The 24,751-nt window shown below is 43.4% G+C and overlaps 1 protein-coding gene across 2 annotated transcripts in view; it reads right to left on the reverse strand.

Annotated features, from left to right (window-relative positions):
• The window catches only part of ARHGEF5 (Rho guanine nucleotide exchange factor 5), a 125,507-nt gene that overhangs the window by 61,662 nt on the left and 39,094 nt on the right, over positions 1 to 24,751 (reverse strand). For both annotated transcript variants that reach the window (XM_061582618.1, XM_061582617.1), the window contains exon 2: positions 502 to 4,561. In XM_061582618.1, the coding sequence (XP_061438602.1) occupies positions 502 to 4,549 (4,048 nt within the window). In that variant the 5' untranslated portion in view covers positions 4,550 to 4,561. The remainder of the gene's footprint in view (positions 1 to 501; positions 4,562 to 24,751) is intronic.

A 24,751-nucleotide genomic window follows, 5' to 3' on the forward strand; every position in this document is an offset into this window, starting at 1 on the left:
AGTCAAATTCACAGAAGCTAGATCTGGCAATGACTAAGAGCCATGGAAGCTAAATGGGCCTCCATGTTCAAAGAAAATATACCTTAGATTATGCAATGCTTGGGACATACCACGAAAGTTTGCTGCTTACATGCTCTGCATGTGGGCTCCCTGCAAGAATCTAGCTGCCAATGAATGGAAACAGGATGCTGGATTAGATGGACCGTTGGTCTAACCCAGCAGCTCTTTTTACATCCTTAATGTTGGAAACTGGCTTTCAGACTAGCCTATACCAGATATAGAATACCAGACCCATTACTTTACCATTTGTCCAAACTTGAAGAGAATGTTATCGGTTTAGTAAAGCTAAAATTCTGTTCTTGGCCTAAGGCATTCTAGTGAGAGATTTCAATATTTATGTTGGAAAGGGTTATAACAACTGTGTTTTACTTCATCAATCCCTTTAATTATATTTGCTTTTCTGGTTGTTTTGGTTGGGAACAGTGATTAAAAGGCACTCACCTAATGGATTGTCTGTTGGTATTGAGATCTTTCTCACACCATGTCGATGCCAATCTTTGCTTTTTGCTCGGTGTTTGATTAATACCTCCTGTTTCTTTGAATTGGATGCTGGTTCTTTTGTGTCCACCTCAATGACACTTTTATTTGGACAACTAGAGGATTTCTCTAAGGGTAGATGATTGGTTGCTCCTTCCTTCCTATGAACCACAGCTGGAACTGGTTCTATCACTGATTTTTCCAAGCCCTTCCAGAATGTTCCACTGCTTTCTGCCATCTGGCACATATCCATAGATGCTGCTGTGACCTTTGCATCTCTCTTTGCATTTTCTCTCTGTTGCTGTGGCCCCTGAGAGACAGCTTGTTGCCTGCATGGGGGTCTCACAGTTGGTGGTGATGGAGGGCCACACTGGAAGAAGTGGATTGGGTTGCTGAAAGCTAGGGGTGGAAAAGAATGCAATGAACCTTTGGCCTCTGAAGCTTCAGGCATTTTCTGACTTTTTACTGAGGGATGCAAGGTGTCTTCAGATGAAGATTTCCAATCATGCATATTTATTTTATTTATAATACAAGACATTGTTTCAGGAATGGTATAGAAGGGGTCTTCCACTAATGCATCATTTCCTGAAATGACTGCATCTGAGTGTATGTCCAACAGAGTGACCCCCATGTCACTGGATGTTTCATTTATATTCCAGCCAATTTGACCTTGGGAAGTACCTGCGCCCACTGATTTGGCCAATTGTACCACAGAGAATTCTTCCAATTTGCTGTCCATGTTTGGAATCTGGGCAAGGTGTTCACCTTCAAGAACTGAGGATGTTGTCTGAGAACTGCAGTTGGCAACAGGCACAAGAGTATGTGTCTGATCATCACCATCTATGTAATGAATAGGTAGACTGGACTCCGGTGCTTCAGCTGGTTGTTGGGCATCAGAAGCTAAAGGCTTGTTGAAGCTGGACCCTGGATGTGAAATGTGATGTCTCCTGCTATGAGCAAAGTCTAGAAGGTTGAAGTTAAACTCAGGAGCTACAGGTTCCCTGATTTGGCTAGAGTTAACTAGTTTTCTGGACTGATTGGGATTAAGTGCAGGAAACACAGAATGACTGGAATTTTTGAAAGTGATTGGCATGGAAACAGGTTGGTTGGCATAATACTCCAGGGATAAAGACTGGTCAGAACTGGGTATCGGTTGTGTAATATGTTGGTTGGAATTGACTCCAGAGGCTGAAGGCTGATCAAAAAGTTCAGTGTCAGGTGTTAGGGCTGAAGACTGTGAAGCCTTAATGGCAGTGGACTGGCAAGTTTGACTGGGAGAGACCAGTTCTTCCAGGAGCTGACTGGGATCAAGAGTATGAGCTGGAGACTGAGCAAGGCTATCTGCATTAGGTGGAGAGGTTACAAGCTGAGCAGGCTCTCTGCAATCATCTGACACAGCTGATGTGAGCTGATTTAAGTGGCTGGAAACAGGCTCTAGAGGCACAATCTGATCAGAGACAGGCACTGGGGTCAAAGGCTTTGTGAGCTGAGCCATATCTGTGGTTATTGTAAAACAAGTGTTGAGAGAGGCGTTTTCACATTCTGTTTCATCCTCTTCAAGAACTAAAAAACATGGTGATTCACTGGTTGAAGTTTGTTGCTTCATGAAAAGTGTATCTCCTCCTGCTTCCTCCTTTCCTGGAATTGCAAAGCTCTTCTTTGAGATTTTTTGATGCTGATGGAATTTCTCTAAATAACTTATGGTAGTGTCTTGGGCCTGGAATGATGCTGGAGCCAATGTAGTCAAAGTTGAATCAAGGCTAAATTCTACACTCTGTTTGACTGTATTGGACAGCCTCTCTCCTAATGATACACATTGGATGATCTCGGAGGCAATACTCTGAGCAACTTCATGTAAGGTCTTTCCAGATGTGTCATTTTTGCTGGGAGCCTGGACATCTACATCACTGTCCAATGCGGAGGTTTCTTCACAATCCACTATATCCAGTTGGCAGGAGATAAATAGATTCTGGTTTGCTGGTTCTTGTATGAATTCTGATTCTTCACACAACACAGCATCTTTGGCTCCCTTGCCAGCATCTTTCTCCAGAGGATCTACTGCTATTGAGGTCCCTAATGATGAGGTAGGGATATGGATTTCAATATCAATAGGGTGATCTACAGGCTTAGAATCATGTGGGTGGATCTGTGGACCAGGGGTTACTGCTGAATCTCTACAGAATAGTGTCATTTTTTCATCATTAACACTCATGGCACCGGTCTCATATCCAGCACATTCACTGTCCTCTTTTTCAGTCGGAGTACTTCTGTCTTCCTCAGTAGGTTGTCCATTGTCTTGGACACTATGACCTGCTTGGTCATAGATGACAAAGGATTCTAGTTTATGAGAGTCAAGACTTATTAGAGCCTGTGACCTTGGGCTCTCACACTCTGGGGGAAGACGTTCAAGTAGTGAAGTTTTCACTTTTGTTATTTGTGGATTACCAGAGCCCTGTCTCCAGACTGACTTTGGACAGTGATCTGGTGTCAAGAATTCCTTGAAAGAGAAGGTAAATCCTTCAGCCTCAACCAAAGAACTGTTCATACTTACACCGGGCAGAGCCAAGTTATTTTCCAGATTATACAATGAATCTAGACGCAGTGTGACTAGCGGGGCAGTCAATTCTGTCTCTACCCCTTGCTTCATTGCTTTTGCGACTTGTACAAACCAATCTTGGTCTTCCTGGTAATTGTGTCCCAATTCAAGTTTCTTCTGCTCTGTTTCCATTTTGTTCTCCATTCTTTTACATTCCAGGCCCTCGTCATTCAGTTCAGTGTCTACCAACTCCAGTGGCTCCATTTCTGCAGGCCCTGACTCCAGTGATTTTAATACCTCCTTCTGAGAAGATTCTAATTCACCACAATCTGTGTTGCTTTTAGTATGCTTTCTTTTGATTGTCTTCTTTAGTGAATCAGTTTTGCTTTGTACTGTGCCATCCTCCTCCTCCTCCTCTAGATGGAGGACAGTGCAAATAAATAAATTTTGCTCCAATTCTTCCAAATTCTCTCCCATGTCTGAATTACTGTCTGCTCTCTTAGAGAATGGCAGAGACAACATTTCATTGGATTTTGGTTGTTGCACATCTACATTTCTACCCTTAGAAGATTCAAAATTTGACTGGAAAAGAGCAGAAGATTTCACATCCTCTACTTGTCTCTTTAGCTCTATTACATTACCCTCTTCATCCTTTGTGGAAGTATTAGAATGTATCTGGCCAGATCCTTCCGTTTTAGAAGGCATCTCCTCATCGGTCTCCAATGTGGCTTCCATATTTGGCATATATCTCTTGTCAAGCTCATGCTGTGGCTCTAGTTCTGATGAGTGATCTTCATCTAATCTGGCTTTGGAAGACTCAGCATTTTGGTGATACTTTGAAATATCATGACTCACTGGGGGATATTCATCAGCTGATTCCTCCTGAGCAGAAAAAGTGCCTGTTACCTCACTCTCTGTCTGAGAGAATGTATCATAAAGGTTCAGGGCTTGGGGAAATCCAACAACAAGGGTTTGACCTTTTCCCTGTCTCACTGCAACCTCACTGGGAGTGCCTGGGATCTGCGCAAGGGAAGTTGATCTGAAAAGGGAAGACTTGTGATCCCTTAAGGAATGAGCAGCTTTAAGTTCTCCCTGATGATAATTCAAGGGGGCATCCCTGTTATCCTCCAAAATGACTTCTTGTATGTTGACATCATTTTCTTGCTCTGAAAATCCTCCCCAGTTCTCTGGATCTCTCTGGCCTCTTTCCAGTCTCACACTTGTCTCTCTTTCTACAGGGTTAGAGAGTCTGTCCCATATCTGTTCTTTCACAACAAAGAGAAGTGCTAGGTCTTCAGAAAAAGAGACCTCTTCCTCCTCTGCTGTCACCACCACCCTCTCTTCAGAAGCATTACTCATAGTGATAAACTCTGGGATATCATGGTGCCTTCTAGATGGTGCAGGATTAGAGGATTCATTATATATGTGGGTTGCTGAGGAAAAAGGGTCTCCTCCTTTGGTTTTTTCAGACTCCATCAGTGGCACATCCTGAAAATCAGGAAAACAACAAGTATTATTATAAGGCTATGGCTGAATAGGAAATGTTACCTTAAAAAACATTCAGCAGCAGACCTATAACAGAAAAAAGAAGAGAACAACTGGAGGGAAAGAGTGGGCATACAGGCTGCTTGGTGGAGTGCAGAAAAAGCAAAAAATGTGGCATCCTACTATTTGAGACTCAAACTACCCATTACATGGAGTTCTGTGACTCTTTCCTCCTCAGCCTACACAAGCGGCAAGTCTGAAAAGAAGAAAGATACGCAGAGAACGACTGTTTAACTCTTTTCACTCTGGTAATTTCCCAGCTCAAAATAATCATTCCAAAGCTGCTTTTTCATAGACAAAAAGATACAGAGAGGTCAAAGAGACCCCATATCTCAACCCCACCCCTCATGGGTATAAGATGAGACTGAATGGCAATTTTGAGTTAAAAACAACTAGAAAGGAAGGCCTATCTCCGGTCTCCACACATCCTTCCTCCAGCTAGGATGCTTTGGGTCAAAAACAACAGGGCTGTGGATGAAAGAATCATGGAACTCTGCAGAACAAGTTGTCTGAGCCTGAAAATCTCAGTGCTTTTTTTTTAAAAAAAAAAGCTTAAACATGTGAGCATCTGTTGAAATTTCAGAAGCCAGAAGGATGGCTGAACATGATTTCCAGTACCTGGAAAGAGCCTTTCATAGCACTTCGTCCCTTCCCACAATTCACCCAATTTGTATCATTTATATCAGTTGCAGAAGTCAGGTTTTCTTGGCTCATAATTTACATTACAACTGAAAATAAAATTTCTGCAGAGTACAAACACAGCTTTGAGGATAGGACTTATAACCATCCTGTTTGGGGAAAGGGGGAGACTGTGTGTGTGTGTGTGTGTGTGTGTGTGTGTTAAGGGGAATGTAAGCTGAGTAGTTAATGTGTATAACAGCCATTGCATGTATTCACCATGCTTCCTGGAGAATGTGTACACTAACCTTCCATGAAGAGGGATTTGTACACATTTCCTGGTCAACATCTCCAACAGGCCTTGGAAAATGTGCATATATTGCCTGAATTCTGTACATTCTCTGATTATTATGCATAATCCAAAACAGACTTTGGGAGATGTACATATCATGGCTGTTTTCTACTTTCTCCTGCCATTATGCATGATCTTCAACAGGTATTGAGGATTGTGCATAGCTCAACTGTGTTTTGTACATTCTCCAGACAGTATGCATAGTCTTCAAGAAACATGCCTTTTTCCTGTCTATTTCCAGAAGTGTTCAATGTGTGCCCACCCACCCCACACATGGGCTGCTTCTGGGTCATTGACTAATCTTATACGACCCACAACTGTTCAGCAGAGCAGCAGGAAGAGGTGGTGGGGCTCCAGATAAAGATTAAGGATTAACATTAAAAGCAGGCCAGCCACTTTTGTACCATTCTTACCTGTTCACCAGTAGGCTGAGCAGCTCTGTTTTAAATCTTCCCTCCCAGTCCCTCATTCTGATGGAAATCACACACACACACACACACACACACACACAGAGAGAGAGAGAGAGAGAGAGAGAGAGAGACAGAGAGAGACAGAGAGAGAGAGAGAGCGCTATGAATCAGTCATCATGGGCTGGGAGAGGGTTGCAACATGTCAGAATATTTTGCAGGGTCCATAAATGCCCAGTTGCCAGCTGGCTGTCAGGCACTTAGAAACCACAGCAGCTGGAGGGGGATGAAGGGGAGAATCATCTTTCTCCCATTTGTCGACCCCCCACCACTGGCACCGTAGAAAGTTCAAGAAAGAAGCCTGCATTTTAAGGAAGCTTGGAAGCAGGGACCTGCAGCCAATACAGAATTGAACCCCACCTTCCTGCCAATCACATGATTGACAGGTGGGCATAGTTTAGGGAAGATGGCCTGGCAGGCCAAGTTTGGCCCATGGGCAGGAGGTTCCTCTCCTCTGGCTTAGACCGTCTATGAGTCCTTTTTATCCCTCCCATATCTTTTAACAAACTTATGGATTTTATATACTGTAACGTTTCCATTTTATTTGTGGTTGCTGTACCATTAAAAATTCATATTTGATTCCTTATAGCACTGACTGTAACAAAATATGTGGCGTGACATCATCGTGTAGCCCCACCCTGACTTCACATCATTATCTCAGCATCATGATTACACATCACAATGTCGTATTAAAATAGGTACCTTGGGGGCCTTTCCAGAGCAAAAGGTGGGAGGTAAATGCTTTAAATCATTTTTTTAAAGAGATGTTACTGTGGGAGTAGAGGGTGAAATAGCAGCAGCTCCATTTCCTGCATAACACCTAGTTCCATTTCTGAAGCCACTAATGAGTTTGTGGCTGATAAGCCCTTTTCCTGGGGCTCCTTTTCTGATAGCTCACATCTTAGCTACTATGGTGCACCAGCAACCAGAGTGTGGTTCAGCCACATGGCCATGTCACACAATGTGTTTTTCAAGGTTGCAGTCCTAAGCATAGTGACAATTCCACTGAATACTGTAGGACTGAATTCTAAGTAAACATGCCTAGGATTTTGTTGTAAAAGTACCTAAAGTATGAATGTGGCAAATACAGGTATCATTCAGGGCTGATTCACGTGTAATCTCTTGTATTTTAGATGTATCCTAACTTTTTTAAAGTCTCTCTCTCTCTGGCTGTGTACACATTACTAGCTTAAAACACAGCTATGATGTTCTTTTTCTCACTTTGGATCTAAGCTAGTTTGGGGGCGGGGGTGTGGGGAGAAGCATCAAGATGCAGTATTTCGTAAGAGGCAGGACAGATACAAAAGAGATACAGATTGTGGCTAATGCGTCATGTGCACACTGCTTCCCAAACTGGCGGTGAGAGCGCACTGAATGCAAAGTGTGTACACAGCCTCGGTCTCCCTCCCTCGCTGTAGCCCATTCTTGTCAGACACCGAGATTATGCCGTCCTTAGCTAGGTGGGGGGGAAGAAAGTAGGGATGGAAAGATCTGTCCATTTCAGTTCTCTCTGTTTCTCATTGTTCCACTCTTAAATTCAGTTCTAAACATTTCTGCAGCAATGTATTATTTTTTTTAAAAATCATCATTAAACTTCAGCATTTTAGTGTGAATTTCTCCTAATAAAACACATTTTTGACTAATGAACACCTTTTTGCAAGCAATTTTCTCATCATATGATGCATTTTTGTATGTTATTTTCACTCTTATTCATCTTTATGCACACTTCTTACGTATGCATTTTTGTAAACACTGACTGGCAAGCTGCATTGCAAAATTTGAATGTTAATTTTGAGGGATGGCTATGTTTCAGTTCTTATATTGTTTCAGAAAGCACACATTTGATAGATTTGTCTTGAAATGCGAACTGAATTAAATTTCTCCCCATTTCTAGAAAAAAGGCATGCCCCCTTTCAGGGATTTCCTAGCCATTCAGAAGACTTCAGGAGGATTGTCTAACAGTTCCAATGGAAAAGCATCACTGGAAAATTGTGAAATCATTTTGAGATATTTTAGGGGAAGAGATTAATAAATGGAATTGAATAAATAAATATCCTTGGCTAAAAATAAACCATTGTCAAGTTCAACACACTGGCCAGATATTGCCTCACAACAACCTGCACTGATAGTCCTATTCACTGAAATCTGAAAGTTAGCATAACAATGCTTGCATTAGGATACCAAGGTATGCTCTGTGTGATGTGTGAAAAGCACCACAGGTATAGGACTGAATATTTTTGAGTGTACACTCTGTGAGAAAACCTGAAGTGTAATGCAAGTAGTTCCTGGAGTAGTGTAGTTGTGAAAAACAGATATCAAACACAGGAGGCCAACAAGTTTATGTTTGGTAAAACACCTCGCATTGCTGAATCAAACTAGAGTTCTGTGGAAAGGAAGTGTAAGCCTTTGATTTAAAGTAGTACAGTGATGGAATTGTTAGATCAAAGCTGAGATTAAATCAAAGCTGTAAGGATATCTGTTAATATGGCCTACAAGGGGTTGGGAGCTCAACTTTGCAATCTACACATTTTATATACATTTAAAGTCTCACTGACAGTGAGAGGGTGGTGGTAGTTCTAAAGCCTGAGGAAATTCTACATGAAGAATCATTTTTAACTCACACATTTTCCTTAAAGCTGTGACTGTCTCTCCCTTTCCTGTCCACTGTATTAAAAAAAAACACTCTGAGGTCCAGAGCGTGGAAGAAGAGAAAAATTATTTGTGGCAATGATCCTGCAACTATTGCTCCTGCAACCTCTTGAAACATAGGCAGCTCTAGCACCATGACAGGCTCAAGATGTGAGATAATGGGATTAGTGGCAGAGCCTTGGCTTACTGGCACTGGATGGGAAACGTTAGCATGGGAGGTGAATGCTGGCAGAAGCTGATTTGTAACAGAATCCATGTTGAATGAGCACACTTTATCCTGGCTACAATCACACAAAGACTCTGCCTTTCAGAAAATTATATATAGGCATTTATTAAAGGAAATACATGTTTGATAGGAAAGTTCCTGACAAATGCATTTTTTAAGGAATTGTTACTGGGTGTCCATTTTTTCATTCACATTGCTTGTACATGGAAACCTCTTTTCCATGTACAAGCCCTGACATTTGGATTGAGGTAAAAGTGGTAAAAAAAAAATAGGAAGTTAATACAGCTTTCCAAATGCATTTACATGTTACTAGCCCAGCAAAATTAATTCAAGCCTGCCCGCCCGCCCACACACCAATAAATAAATTAAAAAGCAAAATATTAATAATAATCACTAAAACTCAAATTTCAGAACTTAGAAAAATTAGTTAAAACACAACTGTTCTAGTATTATAAAAATAGATTTAGGAATTATATTTATTTTTGTTTTTCCGTAATGTAAAGAAGCTATTTAAAAAAACACGCAATAAAAGCACACAGTAAAAATAAAAACACTGAATCCTCTATGGACAACACTAGAAAAATATTTCATTTTTATATTTTGAGAAAAGAGAGCAATGTTTCACCTTTCTGCAAAGGTTGTTTTCTCTACCCCAAACCGCAAATCTAGTTAGAAGAGCAAGGCTTTGCAGTTGAAGCCTTGCTATTACTTACTTAGTCACTCACTCACAAACACACGATTTCAATACCAAATTGAGTCACTAATACTTAGGGTTTCCAGGTCTCTGGTTTTTGCCCAGAAACTCCAGTTTTGGGGGTCCTCTCTGGGTCTCTGGATGAGTCACCCCGATCTCCAGATTCTCATCTTTCATTTTTTAAAAAATTAAGTTGCTAGGTGGCCTGCTTCAAGAGATATACACCAAAACGTCAGCCACCCCCCCACAACTTCTGTTAAATGAGCTTGTTAAAGTTAAAATGCTTTAACCCCACCCTTTCAGGCTTGTAGACAATACGTAAAGTCAGGGTTATGATTGACAAGGGATTTGTTGACCTCCAAGCAATAAGCTAGAACCCATCGCAAGGCCAGAAAACTGTTGTCTTTTCCTGGTTTATAGATTTCTCTCTGTGTGCAGGTCAGGCGATATAGAACAAAAAAATCACAGCAGGATCTTGGTAGGCAATTGTTTACTGTAAACAATTTCAGTTACAATAAAAGTGTACATGTGGGTTTTTTAAAAAAATACTTGCAAAAATAGCATATTATAAATTTTATCTTCCAAATAATTTTTGAACAGAAATTTAAAAGAAGTGTACTTGGAACTTGTTTAAGTTTTCCTGGGCTGGTGAAGAGGGCAGTTTATTTGTCTAATTCATAGTCTGTTTTGAAAATCTTCCCAGTATGAAGCTTTAATCCTATACTCACTTTTCTGGGAATATACCTGCAATGCTAATCCCACATAGTGGGAGAAAACCCCATTGAATTCAATAGGACTTACTTTTATTTTATTTATTTTATTATTTGATTTATATCTTCTCCTGCCTCCCACTTAGAATCATAGAACAGTAGAGTTGGAAGGAGCCTATAAGGTCATCAAGTCCAACCCCCTGCGCAATGCAGGAATCCAAATCCAAGCAGATGGCTGTCCAGCTGCCTCTTCCAGGCCTCCAGTGTCAGAGAGCCCACCACCTCTCTAGGTCATTGATTCCATTGTCGTATGGCTCTAAAATTTAGGAAGCTTTTCCTGATGTCCAGTCGAAATCTGGCTTCCTGCAGCTTGAGCCCATTATTCCGTGTCCTGCACAGTCAGTCTTAAATGAGCCCCCTCCCACTCCCCCAGCTGCATTTCTATTAAAACAATGTGGAAGATCCAGTCACAGATCTCCCATCTCCTTATCAAGTTGCAACCAAGCACCCTAAGTCTCAGTGACAGAGTGTGGTGTGTAGAATGGGGAAAGAGAAGGAAATAAATAAGGTTTGAGAACCTTATTTATTTATTTATTATTTGATTTATATCCTACCCTTCCTCCCAGCAGAAGCCCAGGGCATCAACCTTAATAGAACTCTCCATTCCTCTTCTGCCCCTCAAATATAGCAGACCGTTAACTGACAGGTCAGGATGGTGTAGTGGTTAGTGCCCTGGACTAAGTCTGTGGAAACCCAAGTTCAACTCTTCATGAAACTCATTGGGTAAAAATAGGCTAGCCACCATCTCATAAATTAACTTATCTCAGTGGAGTTACAATAGTGAGGGGAGAACAATGTACCATGGGAGATGCCTTGCGAAAAGGGTGGGATACAATAAATAAATAATATAAAAGATAGTCATAGGCATAAAATAAATGCAGATCCTGGGTTCTAGCTATGTGATAGATGCATCACACTTGAGCGTGACTATGAAAAAGAACCCAGAGCTATGCAGACGGCTGTGGACCAAGCTAATCAATGGTTCTCATTACATTTTAAGGGAGAAAGAAGATGAGCTGAAATTGCCACGACTGTTTGGGAAGATGTGAAACTTTCCCCTTCAGACACACACAACATGGAGATGGGCAGGGCAAGGGGAGCCCCAGCACCAACCATCTCCCAAAATACATCTGTTTACTTTCTCATGTCATTGGCTGGCTTTAAGAGCTGTCAGAGACGGGGAGGGGGAGCCTTGGGGCACAATCTGCTGGGAAATTCTGCTCCTACACTCTTGCACATTTGGTTCATTTCAAAGGAATTGCACAGGATAATTTCCCAGTGGATTATGCCCAAAATTCTCATTTGGAATTCAGATATCAGCAAGTATGTTGATGGCAAGAAGCCTGCACTGGTGAACAAGGCAGGGCCAAATCTTGTTGTGCCCTATATTATAGGGGGGGAAATCAGCCCTGGACTCTCCAAACATGAGATGTGGGTTCTTCTCATTAGTTTAACTTTCACCAACTTTGTTCTACAACTCCCATCAGTACAAGGCAGTGTGGCTTGCACTGAAAGCTGTAGTCTAATACTTGGAGGGGGCACCAGGTTGGAGAAGGCTGCTGCAAGAGAAAGCATGGAAAACAGAAAAGGGGGAGATGTCTCCGTTCAGTACTTCTTAAGCAGTTTCCATAAGCCACTTCCCATTTACTGGGCACTGTGGAGACCGAAGGAAGGGGCCAGGGGTCAGTAAGTTTATTCTGAGGCCAGTGTGCAAGGATGGACATGACCTGAAATTGCATGGTGGTGCCTTTAAGTCTAAAACAAAAGTGACCCCTTTCTCCTGTCAGTCACTTTAGTCTCAAAGTTCTCAAGTGAAGCAAAACCTGAAAGCGCTATGTAAAAATTCCAGAGAAGGAGAAAATCCTGAATCTGGCTTAGCCTAGTTCTTCCCTAATGGCTGAAATCAAAATGGACTGACTACCTCTTCCAACAGAGTATCGTCTTTGTGGGCATTTCTGTGTATGATTATATTCCCACACACACACACTTCATCTCACCCTATCTAAAAAGATGGGAGCTCAGGAAAAGCTTTTCCTTTGTTCCAATGAAGATTTTCCTGCTGTCTCAAGTCTTTCCACCACCTGAGGCAAAAAGGCTAGTTGCTCACCCAGCCCTGCCTCCTGTGTCTGAGGTGAGGTCGACAAAAACACCCTGCAGGAGCCATTTTCTCACTCTAGGTGTCTCTGTGTCAGGACGGAGGATGCTGGGTAGCTCCCTCTCTTCTGTGGAGTCCTGCGCAGAGCTCCTGGATCAATGCTAATGCATGGCGCAGTCTGGGAGGGGAAGTGTAGCCATGCTTTCACTTCACTTGAGGCTTCCTGGAAGGAAGCAACATCGCCGCCTCCCTTCTCAGGCATCCTATGCAAAACAGCCTTTGCTATGTTCATTGTCTTTCAACCTGGGGAAAGGAAAAGTGGGCAGCAAATTGACAGAGAACGATGGGCCTCTCCAGAAGGGTGCTTTCTGCAATGTGTGTTTGACCCAATAATAGTACATTCATGGTGGATTTCTTCCACTGTATTACGGCTCAACAACATCGGAGTTTAATGTAGATTGGAAGCTACTTGGGTCTCTAATTTTATATTTTATTGTCTTCTTTGTAGCATCCATATGACATTCTTCTCATCCAAGTGGCAATCTGCATTTCCCCCTGCTAAATTTGAACTTCCCAGATCCACAGGTAATACAGTAAGGGAAGAAAATCCAATATAAAATCCTGTTTTACCTGACTGTGGATGCACTGAAGCATCTTGAGTGGGTGGGCTTTTTTTCGCTGGGGGTCTTTATCACCACACCCCCTACCTTCATTTTGTTTCCATTAGCCCAAAGGAAAGGATGCAGCCTGCCTTTTTCCAATGCTAGTTGCTGAAGGCAGTATTTTTAAAACACCTCTTTTGCATATAATTCCTCTTGCACATAATAGCCGCATTAGAAATAAACTTTACCCTTGCAGGTGTAGGGGGTGAAAGGAAAAGAAGAGAAAGGGAAGCAGCATGCCTTACAGCAACAAACACATTTTTCCAATTATTTTTACAGCTCTTTTGCGGAAATCTGGTATATCAGAAAACTGTATTTCAAAAATAAAAAATAATTTTTAAAAAGTTGTATCTGCTGGCTAAACAACTCACTATCTGCATCTCCATAAAGCACCTCAGGCTTCCTGGCTTGGATGACAACCCACCTGTCGATCATGTGATATAATAATAATAATAATAATAATTTTATTTGTGGGTCGCCTATCTGTCCGAGTTAACGGACACTCTAGGCGATGTACAACAATATAAAATACAATACACATATTAAAAACAATCATAATCCATCTAAAAGCAACCATCAATTAACACTTTAAAACTAATCCACCCTGATCTTATAGGCCTGTCTGAATAGCCAGGTCCTTAAGGCTTGGCGAAAACCTAGCAGGGAGGGGGTAAGTCGCAGATCCAAAGGAAGGGAATTCCAGAGGGTGGGGGCCACAATTGAAAATGCCCTCTCTCTGGTCCGCACCAGCCTAGCTGTTTTAACCGGTGGGACCGAGAGAAGGTCTTGTGAGGCTGATCTCGTCAGGCGACATAATTGGTGATACTGGAGGCGCTCCTTCAGATAAACTGGGCCGAAACCGTATAGGGTTTTAAAGGTCAGCACCAACACCTTGAATTGGGCCCGGTAGACAACTGGTAGCCAGTGAAGATCTATTAACACTGGAGTGATATGATCACATTGACGGCTGTGCGTAATCAAACGTGCCGCCGCATTCTGTACCAGCTGTAACTTCCGGACCGTTTTCAAGGGTAACCCCACGTAGAGTGCATTACAGTAGTCTAAGCGGGAGGAGACCAGGGCATGTATCACCTGTGGGAGCAGATGAAGAGGAAGGTAGGGTCGCAGCCTCTGTATCAAATGAAATTGATACCAAGCTGCCCGGCTCACTGCCAAAACCTGAGCCTCCATGGACAACTGGGAGTCCAAAATGACCCCAAGGCTGTGGACCTGGTCCTTCAGGGGTAGTCTCACCCCATTAAGCACCAGGTCTGTAATCCCCAACCTTCTTTTGTCTCCCACAAGCAACACCTCGGTCTTGTCGGGGTTCAGTTTCAGTCTGTTCTCTCCCATCCATCCACTTACGGATTCCAGGCACTTGGGCATGGTATCCACAGCCAACTCTGGTGAGGACTTAAATGAGAGGTAGAGCTGAGTGTCATCCGCATATTGGTGACACTGCAGCCCAAAACTCCTGATGATGGCCCCCAGCGGTTTCACATAGATGTTGAATAGCATGGGGGAGAGGATAGAACCCTGTGGTACTCCACAATTAAGAGGCCAAGGGTCTGAAACCTCATCTCCCAATGCCACCCGTTGGTGCCGATTAGAGAGATAGGAACGGAACCACTGTAAAACAGTGCCTCCTATTCCCAATCCCTCTAGGCGATTTAAAAGGACACCGTGGTCAACGGTGTCGAAAGCCGCTGAGAGATCCAGGAGGACGAGGAAGGTATACTCCCCCCTATCCAGCGCCCTCCTCATATCATCTACCAGGGCGACCAAGGCTGTTTCAGTTCCATGACCAGTCCTGAAGCCCGATTGGAATGGATCTAAATAATCCGCTTCATCCAAGTGTGTCTGTAATTGTTTAGCCACCACTCGCTCGATCACCTTGCCCAAGAATGGTAAATTAGAGACTGGGCGAAAGTTGTTCAACTCTTGGGGATCCAAGGAGGGTTTTTTTAAGATGGGCTTTATCACCGCCTCCTTGAGGGCTGATGGCATTGCACCCTCTTTCAAGGATGCATTTATCACTGCCTTGATCCCTTCGCTCAGTGTCTCTTTGCAGCTCATAATGAGCCACGAAGGGCAAGGATCAAACAGACAGGTGGTCGGTCTCACAGTACTGAGCACCTTGTCCACTTCCTCAGAGAGAAGAGGCTGAAATCGATCCCACCGGACCGGAATGCAACTGGCCGACTCTGGCCCACTACCTGTATCCACGGTGAACGGAATCATGCTCTTCAGGCTCTCGATTTTATCGGCAAAGTGTTTAGCAAAAGTACCACATGAGATTTTAGAATGCTCCATGGGATCCTGAGCTACTGGACCGACCAGGCTTCGGACCACTTGGAACAATCTCCTGGGACAACACTCTGCCGACGCAATAGAGGCCGCAAAGAAATCCTTCTTTGTTGCCTTTGTTGCCATGTGGTAGGCAACTATTGCTGCTCTGACCTGTGTCCGATCGTCTTCAGTGCGAGATTTCCGCCACCGGCGCGCAAGTCGTCTCACCTCCTGTCTCAGACCCCACAACCGTGGTGTATTCCAGGGTGCTATCTGAGCTCTATTCAGGGGGAGAGGACGTTTCGGAGCCACCCGGTCCACTGCCCTAGTGATCTCCCTGTTCCACTCCATCACCAGGGCTTCGACCGGGCGTTATAATGACAATGTGTGATTGACAGGTGGACAGCCCCACCCACCCATCAAATTTGGCCTGTGAGGCTGATTCTGATAAGGATCTGGCCTGTGGAGCCAAAAAGATTCCCCACCCTCCTTTGTTGGAAGGTAGAAAGGGTCAAAAGGTTTAGCCATCCATTCTATCAGGATTTGTCTATTTATTACATTCAAAAATGTGTAAGCAAAGCAGTGTTGGGAGAATGCAAACTGGAGTAAAAAAAGGGGTTGCTTTATTGTTCTCTAACCCACCACTTTATTTGCATAAGACAACTTGTATATTATGCAAATCATTTGGAGAACTGAGACATGGCAACCATAATGAGATTGTGTGCAAATTCTGCTGCTTGAAATTGGCCTCAGCAGGAGCGGGAATGGAGTTCAGATTGCCTCGCAGTAGGGCCAATCCTGCTATTCTAGTCCAAGTAAGTTTAGAGAAATGGTACATTTAAAAACATTTAAGAATATTTAGCCAAACCTTGCTGTAAAGTGGCTTTTACAAATCCTGCCATTCTTCTTGTTGGGAGACTTCTTGTTGCTAAGAGGCTGAGCTGTGAGGTAGAAAGATCCTGGTTTGAATCTTGCCCTAAACCATAAATTCATTTGGTGGCCTTAGGTAAACCACATTCAGCTTCAGCCTTCTCTAATATGGGAATAGTAAGAGTGGCCAAGCTGACATAGGTGTAAGGAATCAATCACAAAAAATTGTTCCCAACCTTTATGAGTATGGGACCCCCTTTGTAAGCTCAAAACATTTTGTGATCCCCCCCAATGCTAATTGTAATTTTAGCCTCTGTTAACTGAAAAAATGGTGCATGGCAAAATCACATCTCCATATATCCCTTTCCATAAAAGCTCCCTGCAAACAGGGAGGTGTTGCTTTCTTTTCTTAATGCAAATATCCAATCAAATTGGTATCCCCCTCCCCCTCCCACAGTCTGAAGATGTACAGTTCCCAAAACCAGTGTGTTACAGTGTTGGACTAAGAACCAGGTTCAAATCCCCACTTGACCATGAAGCCCACTGGGTGACCTTGGACCCAACACAGTTTCTCAGTCTGTGTAAGGATAAAATGGAAGTGGAGGGATCATATGCACCACTTTGAGCAACTTGGAGGAAAGGTGGGATATCAATGCAATAAATAAATAAACAAATAAATAAATACATTTCTGCTGCAGTACCAGGATCCCAGTCTCAGCCAACCTGCTGAGCTTCCCCCCCCCTTTTTCTTTAAATTATAATCAAGAAGCAGTAATGTGTTGTGATGGGGATGCTAGATTGTGCATTGCAGACAACAAGGTGCACATATTGGGGAGGGGGTTAATGGTTTTAGGCCTTAGGATGATCATCCGAACTGATGATTTGATTAGCGTGCACTTGGGGAATGAAAGTGGAGCAGAAGACAGATCAGCGTGCACACACACACACACAAACACACCTGTCCCTCCTGCATGGGAGGGGGGGAAGCCCTCAACTACTGCAGTGTCTTGGAGAGAGAGTCTGAGTGGGTGGAGTGCAGGTGGAAGAAAGGAGGGATGCTGGCACACACACCTGGCCTCAGAAATGGAGGGTGAGCAAGTCTTGAGCTTCCTCACTGCTTCTTGGCTCTGTCTGGCCTGAAGGCGAGATCTGGGTGGCCTCGCTAATAAGAATAATTTTTAAAAGGAGGTGGCAGCAAAGCAGGAGCCAAGAAAGGCAGGCAGGCCAGCGGTCAGGAAGGAAAGGGGAAGACAGCCTTCCCTTACAGCCTTGCTTCTTTTTGCTTCACGAAAAGCCCTCTTCTCTCATTCTGAGCAAGGGCGTCGTCAGCAGTGACAGTGCGAGGAGACGGGAGTCAGCGGTAGTAACCCCCTCTTCTTCCTGGTAGCTCCACCCTCAGCCTCCTTAGTATATGCCACATGTTTTATAGGCAGACGCTTGCCCTCAGTGCACCTGAAAGACACTCTGCCGCCTCAGCAAAAGTCCTCCCCTCTTGTTTGGAGCAAGGGGGAGGTGTCATCTGCAGTGGCAGCGGGGAGCAGAAAGCATCCAGGGAGGGAAGACTCTTTAATAAATAAATAAATAAATAGTTTCTTTACTGTTTGCCCCCCCCCCAGATTACTTCACGACCCCTGGGTTGGGAACCACTGGTTTAACATGTTGTAGTAAGGACTTTCCATGCTCACTCAAGCCCCAAAATGCTAAGAAATTACAGCCGTTAAATAACACATGTTTATTTAGGCAATATGGATATGGTATGGTATCCTATGTTGTGGTTAGTTCAAACTTATCTATTGCCTTGGAGCTGGATGGCTGTCAATGGAGAGGGATGGACCTGAAGTGCCAGATTTATTTGTTTATTGGAATAGACACATATGCAACAGCAGCTATAATGTTTCAGTTCAACACTGGGTTTGGGGGGAGGGGGAGGGTGTATGTGTCCAGGCAGAAATTCATCAGATGCACTTGTAGCAAGTGTTTGGAGGAGCTGCATCTGTAGAATTTGTGCATGGACATTCAATATCAATGCTGGGGTGAGGGAACACAGTGTGTTTTATGGATGCATCAGGCAGAATCATAGAAACATAAAATCATAGAATTGTAGAACAGGAAGAGGCCCATAAGGTCATAAAGTCCAACCCACTGCTCAATGCAGGAATCCAACTCAAAGCATACCCAACAGATGCCTCTTGAATACCTACACCACCTCCCTAGGTAACTGGTTCCGTTGTCATACTGCTTGAACAGAAATACATCATGTACATAGTAAGTGCTTGGAAAAGCTACACATGTAGAATTTCTGTCTGGCAGTCACCATGGGTTGCTCTAGTCAGACAGTTAACTAAAACAAGCCACTTTTTTATCCTTTCTACTGACAAGTTTCAAATCAGTCCAATGAACCATTTTCTAACTATAAGCCATAGAACCTACTGTTCCCACCCCCCGAATTCTCATTATACAGGAGGGCCCCGCTTACCGGCGCTTCACATTCTGGTGTTCCGCTAATGCAGTGGTGGGAAATTCCCCTTTTTAAAGCCGATTTAGTGATTCTGAGACATTTTACAACATTTTCGCATCATTTTCGCGCGACGGCCCCATTATAGTCTATGGGTCCCGCTTTACGGCGATTTCCGCTTTACGGTGGGGGCCTGGTCCCTAACCCGCTGTATAAGCGGGGCCATACTGTAATGGTGGAATGTAATTCAGCCAACTCACCCTATAATTACTGAGGGCCAAACTAGATGTACACTTTGATATGAAGCAGGCAATTTTGTACCTTGTTTTTTCTTAACTAAACAGGGGAATCAAATTCTCACAGTGAAATCAGCACATGGGGGATGCTTACTTCTTCATTCCCCCATGAAGACTGGAGTGGAGATTCCCCACCCACCCAGTAAAGCTAGGACCCTTAGAAAAGGGAAGCCCCCCATTGGTACCACTGGTCCCTGCAGTTAGTTAAGAAAAACCAAGATACATAGATGCTTGCTGCAAATGTGCATGCTTTTCAGTGCTGTCTTTTTGCCCAGGCCTTTGAGGGTGGAGGATGAGATCTGGATGTTCCCTGTTTATTTATTTTATTCCACTTATATACCACCCTTCATCAAGAGTCCCCAGGGTGGTTTACAACACAGAATGGAAAAAACAATATACATCAATACTTAACGTAATATCTATACAATATAAAAAATTAAAGCAATTATAATGAGAAATACTCAGTAAAATACAAAGTCTCACAACGTAAGTTATGACCTACTTATCTCAGGTTCAACTGTAAAATGCCATACCTATATAACAGCAGCAACCTAAGATATAATTAAGGGAGGGGGAAATCAGAAGCAAGATATATAAATTACAAAAACAATGTACAAGTACAGTCTAGTCTCTGTACAAAAGTCATGCTTAATTCTCCCCTCCCACCCTCACAGAAAATAGCAGACCCTCCCACCGGGGAGCTTTCCTTTCCTCTTCCAGTCTCTCAGCCTGGGAAATCTCCTCTTCCCTGCCTCTCATACAGGGTTCTTCCACCCTCCATCTGCTACTTTCATGTGGGTGAAGTCCTTCCCCCCCCCATGATGTCCTAGAAGGTTTCATGTTGGAGTCTCTCTCTGAAGTTCTTTTGCACCAAGTTTGCCACTCAGTGAAGTAGCTTACAGAGGGTTCTGGGAGGTTGCAATGTTTTCCCGCTGGCTTTTGGATATTCTGTGAATGAGAGCCAGGGTCACCAAGCTGCTACTCTCATATGCCTCTTTCATCTCCTGGATCGTACCCAGAGCAGCCCTTACTGCAAGATTTTTGTTAGAGACATCTTCCGTTGCTGTTCTGTAGTGCAACCCTCCCTGTGGAAAACGGAGTATGGATGGATTGTCCTTTCGACGGGTTTAATATCTGGATTCATTCAGGTCATATTCCTCTGTGTCTGCTGGTGGTCTTGTCAAAAATAGCATGGCATCCTCCACCTCCTTCATGTTATGACCAGCAACAGCAGCTTTGGCAAAGTCCTCCCCTCATGATGCAAAAGGCCCTTCCGGGTTGTTGTTTTTTAAAATGAAGCTTACTTCCCTATTGCCGTGCTATCGTTGGCCTTGATTGCTGGTTTTAATTGTTGACTTAGTGATAAGCATTATGTGGCTTAGTTTATTAGGCTGTATGTAATCCGTTCTTATACCGCTTGGCAGAAGATAGACTATAGATGAATAAAATAAATTCATAAATAAATAAAAACGATTAACTGCATATCTAGTTTGGCTCTTAGATAATGTATATAGAAGTTTAAAACATGTATATAAATACTAAATATAATAACCTTGTGTTCCTTTACAAGTTTTTTAAAATCTACATTTTTAAATCTGCAAAATATTTCCCCATTACTGAAGCATTGGATGAATCCCCAAACGCACACCTAGTCTTTCACCTTGGCACTATTTAGGGGATACTCATGCTATAATTCCAACTCTCGCTGCCCCAGTTTCTGTCTGCTGTAGTAAAACTAGAGATGTGAAGGCCCAGAAAAAAACAGAAACGTTTTGGGGGAACCCTTTTCCCCCCTTCCCTCCAATACCCCCCTCACTTTTCTGTTTTTCCCCGTGTCTTCAAATCAGATTTTGGCTGAATATCAGGAAAAACATCCTAACTGTTAGAGCAGTACAAGAGGTACATAGAAAACTAGCATTTCAGGGGAAAGGTTCTGGCCTGTAACTCATCCCAAGATGCTTGTTTTTCAAACACAGGAGAAAAAATTTAATGAGTAAGTTCTCCACCATGTGGTCCCTCTCCACAACCTGAAGAAGTATAGTCTAGAACAGTTTCGCTACAATCCTACAAACCCAGGCATTTTAATGCGTTTAATGTTACAATTTTAAATCTCTTTGTTTACTGTTTATTTATTGTGATATTTTGTATTTCTGTATTTTTAATCTTTTGTACACCGCCCAGAGAGCTACTCGCTATGGGTGGTTTAAAAATGAAACAAACAAATAAATAAATAAATCCTCAAATGCTGTTTGTGTGAACCAGGCTTTGCTTCAATGTGTAGTGGTCCAGCTTCAGGCATGCTTGGAGGAAACTGACTCCTTGGATCCATGTCAGCCTGGCTTCAGGCCTGGCCATGGCACTGAAACTGCCTTGGTCACCCTGGTCGATGACATTTGTCAGGAGATAGGCGCAGTGTTTCTCAACCTTTTTTTATTTATTTTGTTGCTGGATTACAACTCCCATCAGCCCCAGTCAGCATGGCCAATGGTCAGGAATTATGGGAACTGTAGTCCAGCAACAAAAAAATAAAAAAAGTTTGAGAAACACTGAGATAGGGGGAATGCGACCCTGCTCATTCTCCTTGATCTCTCTGTGGCTTTTGATACTGTTGACCACAGTATCCTTCTGAAACATCTTGAGGAGGTGGAGGTTGGGGGCATTGTGCTTCAGTGGTTACAATCATACCTCTTCCTTTCACAGTGGAAGATATAGGGCAGATCCCTGAACCTGAACTAACATTTGCAGGAAGGGATTCTGAGGAACTGAGACAAATAGTGGTAACGAGAGAGGAAGTTCTAAGCTTAATGGACAATATAAAAACTGACAAATCACCGGACCCGGATGGCATCCACCCGAGAGTTCTCAAAGAACTCAAAGGTGAAATTGCTGATCTGCTAACTAAAATATGTAACTTGTCCCTCGGGTCCTCCTCCGTGCCTGAGGACTGGAAAGTGGCAAATGTAACGCCAATCTTCAAAAAGGGATCCAGAGGGGATCCCGGAAATTACAGGCCAGTTAGCTTAACTTCTGTCCCTGGAAAACTGGTAGAAAGTATTATTAAAGCTAGATTAACTAAGCACATAGAAGAACAAGCCTTGCTGAAGCAGAGCCAGCATGGCTTCTGCAAGGGAAAGTCCTGTCTCAGTAACCTATTAGAATTCTTTGAGAGTGTCAACAAGCATATAGATAGAGGTGATCCAGTGGACATAGTGTACTTAGACTTTCAAAAAGCGTTTGACAAGGTACCTCACCAAAGGCTTCTGAGGAAGCTTAGCAGTCATGGAATAAGAGGAGAGGTCCTCTTGTGGATAAGAAATTGGTTAAGAAGCAGAAAGCAGAGAGTAGGAATAAACGGACAGTTCTCCCAATGGAGGGCTGTAGAAAGTGGAGTCCCTCAAGGATCGGTATTGGGACCTGTACTTTTCAACTTGTTCATTAATGACCTAGAATTAGGAGTGAGCAGTGAAGTGGCCAAGTTTGCTGATGACACTAAATTGTTCAGGGTTGTTAAAACAAAAAGGGATTGCGAAGAGCTCCAAAAAGATCTCTCCAAACTGAGTGAATGGGCGGAAAAATGGCAAATGCAATTCAATATAAACAAGTGTAAAATTATGCATATTGGAGCAAAAAATCTTAATTTCACATATACGCTCATGAGGTCTGAACTGGCGGTGACCGACCAGGAGAGAGACCTCGGGGTTGTGGTGGACAGCACGATGAAAATGTCGACCCAGTGTGCGGCAGCTGTGAAAAAGGCAAATTCCATGCTAGCAATAATTAGGAAAGGTATTGAAAATAAAACAGCCGATATCATAATGCCGTTGTATAAATCTATGGTGCGGCCGCATTTGGAATACTGTGTACAGTTCTGGTCGCCTCATCTCAGAAAGGATATTATAGAGTTGGAAAAGGTTCAGAAGAGGGCAACCAGAATGATCAAGGGGATGGAGCAACTCCCTTACGAGGAAAGGTTGCAGCATTTGGGGCTTTTTAGTTTAGAGAAAAGGCGGGTCAGAGGAGACATGATAGAAGTGTATAAAATTATGCATGGCATTGAGAAAGTGGATAGAGAAAAGTTCTTCTCCCTCTCTCATAATACTAGAACTCGTGGACATTCAAAGAAGCTGAATGTTGGAAGATTCAGGACAGACAAAAGGAAGTACTTCTTTACTCAGCGCATAGTTAAACTATGGAATTTGCTCCCACAAGAGGCAGTAATGGCCACCAGCTTGGATGGCTTTAAAAGAAGATTAGACAAATTCATGGAGGACAGGGCTATCAATGGCTACTAGCCATGATGGCTGTGCTCTGCCACCCTAGTCAGAGGCAGCATGCTTCTGAAAACCAGTTGCCGGAAGCCTCAGGAGGGGAGAGTGTTCTTGCACTCGGGTCCTGCTTGCGGGCTTCCCCCAGGCACCTGGTTGGCCACTGTGAGAACAGGATGCTGGACTAGATGGGCCACTGGCCTGATCCAGCAGGCTCTTCTTATGTTCTTATGTTCTTATGTCCAGAGTCACTACCAAAAAGTAGTTATGGGAGGCTACTGTTCGGCACCATGGGAATTATCCTGAGGTGTTCTGCAGGGTTCTATCTTGTCCTCCATGCTATTTAATATCTATATGAAGCCACTGGAAGCTGTCATCAGGAGAACTGGAGTGAGGTGTCATCAATATGCAGATGACACTCAGCTCTACCTCTCTATTACATCTGAATCAGGAAAGGTAGTTGCTCTGGTGGTTGGAGGCAGTGATGGACTAGATGTGGGCCAATAAATTGAGGCTGAATCCTGAAAGACAGAGATTTTATATGTCCAGAGTTCTCATGTCCAGGAGGTGGGATGACGGCCTGTTCTGGATGAGGTTGCTCTTTCCTTGAAGGAGCAGGTCTGCAGCCTGGGAGTACTCCTTGATCCAACACTGTCACTGGAGGTTCAGGTGGTCTTAGTGACTAGCAGTGCCTGTTTCCAATTCTGGCTGGTTTGTCAGCTTCACCCCCTTTTGAACAGAGAAAACTTGGCCACAAGGCTGCATGCTCTGGTAACTTCCAGGCTGGATTATTGCAATGTGTTCTACGTGGGGCTGCCCTTGAAAATGACTTGGAAACTTCAGCTGGTCCAAACTGCAGCAGCCACGTTACTACTGACTGGGGATCCCTTTAGAACTCATATAACCCGTTTTAAAACAGCTGCATTGGCTGCCAGTTCATTTCTGGGCCCAGTTTAAGGTGCTCACGTTAGTGTTTATAGTCATCCCAAATAGTGGAAAGACTGCCTCCTTTCCTACAGACCCTCTTGGTTGTTGAGATTAGCAGAGGGGGCCCTTTTGGTAGCTGGAGGTTGGCCCAGGGGACGGCATTATCTGTGGCAGCCCCTAAACTGTAGAACTCTCTCCCCACCAAGGTGTGCCCCGGCAACTTCATTGTACCACTTTTGGCAAATGCTGAAGACACACCTCTTTACCCTGGCCTTCCACACCTGAGATGTATATTTTTTAGACCCACCCTATTGTCTGTGATGTTGTTTAGGTTGTTTTTAACTGTTTTCAATTATGTGTTTAAAACTGTTGTAACCCACCCAGGGACCTTTGTGTGAGGGATGGGTAATAAATTCTATAGTGGTAGTATAGTAGCAGTACTTGCATACAGGTTGCTAAGTTCCCATTCTAGCTAGGAAAGCCCTGTTTGAATGTGTG

Source organism: Rhineura floridana, chromosome 8 (assembly GCF_030035675.1).
Source record: "Rhineura floridana isolate rRhiFlo1 chromosome 8, rRhiFlo1.hap2, whole genome shotgun sequence".
In the NCBI taxonomy this organism is placed as follows: Eukaryota; Metazoa; Chordata; class Lepidosauria; order Squamata; family Rhineuridae; genus Rhineura; species Rhineura floridana.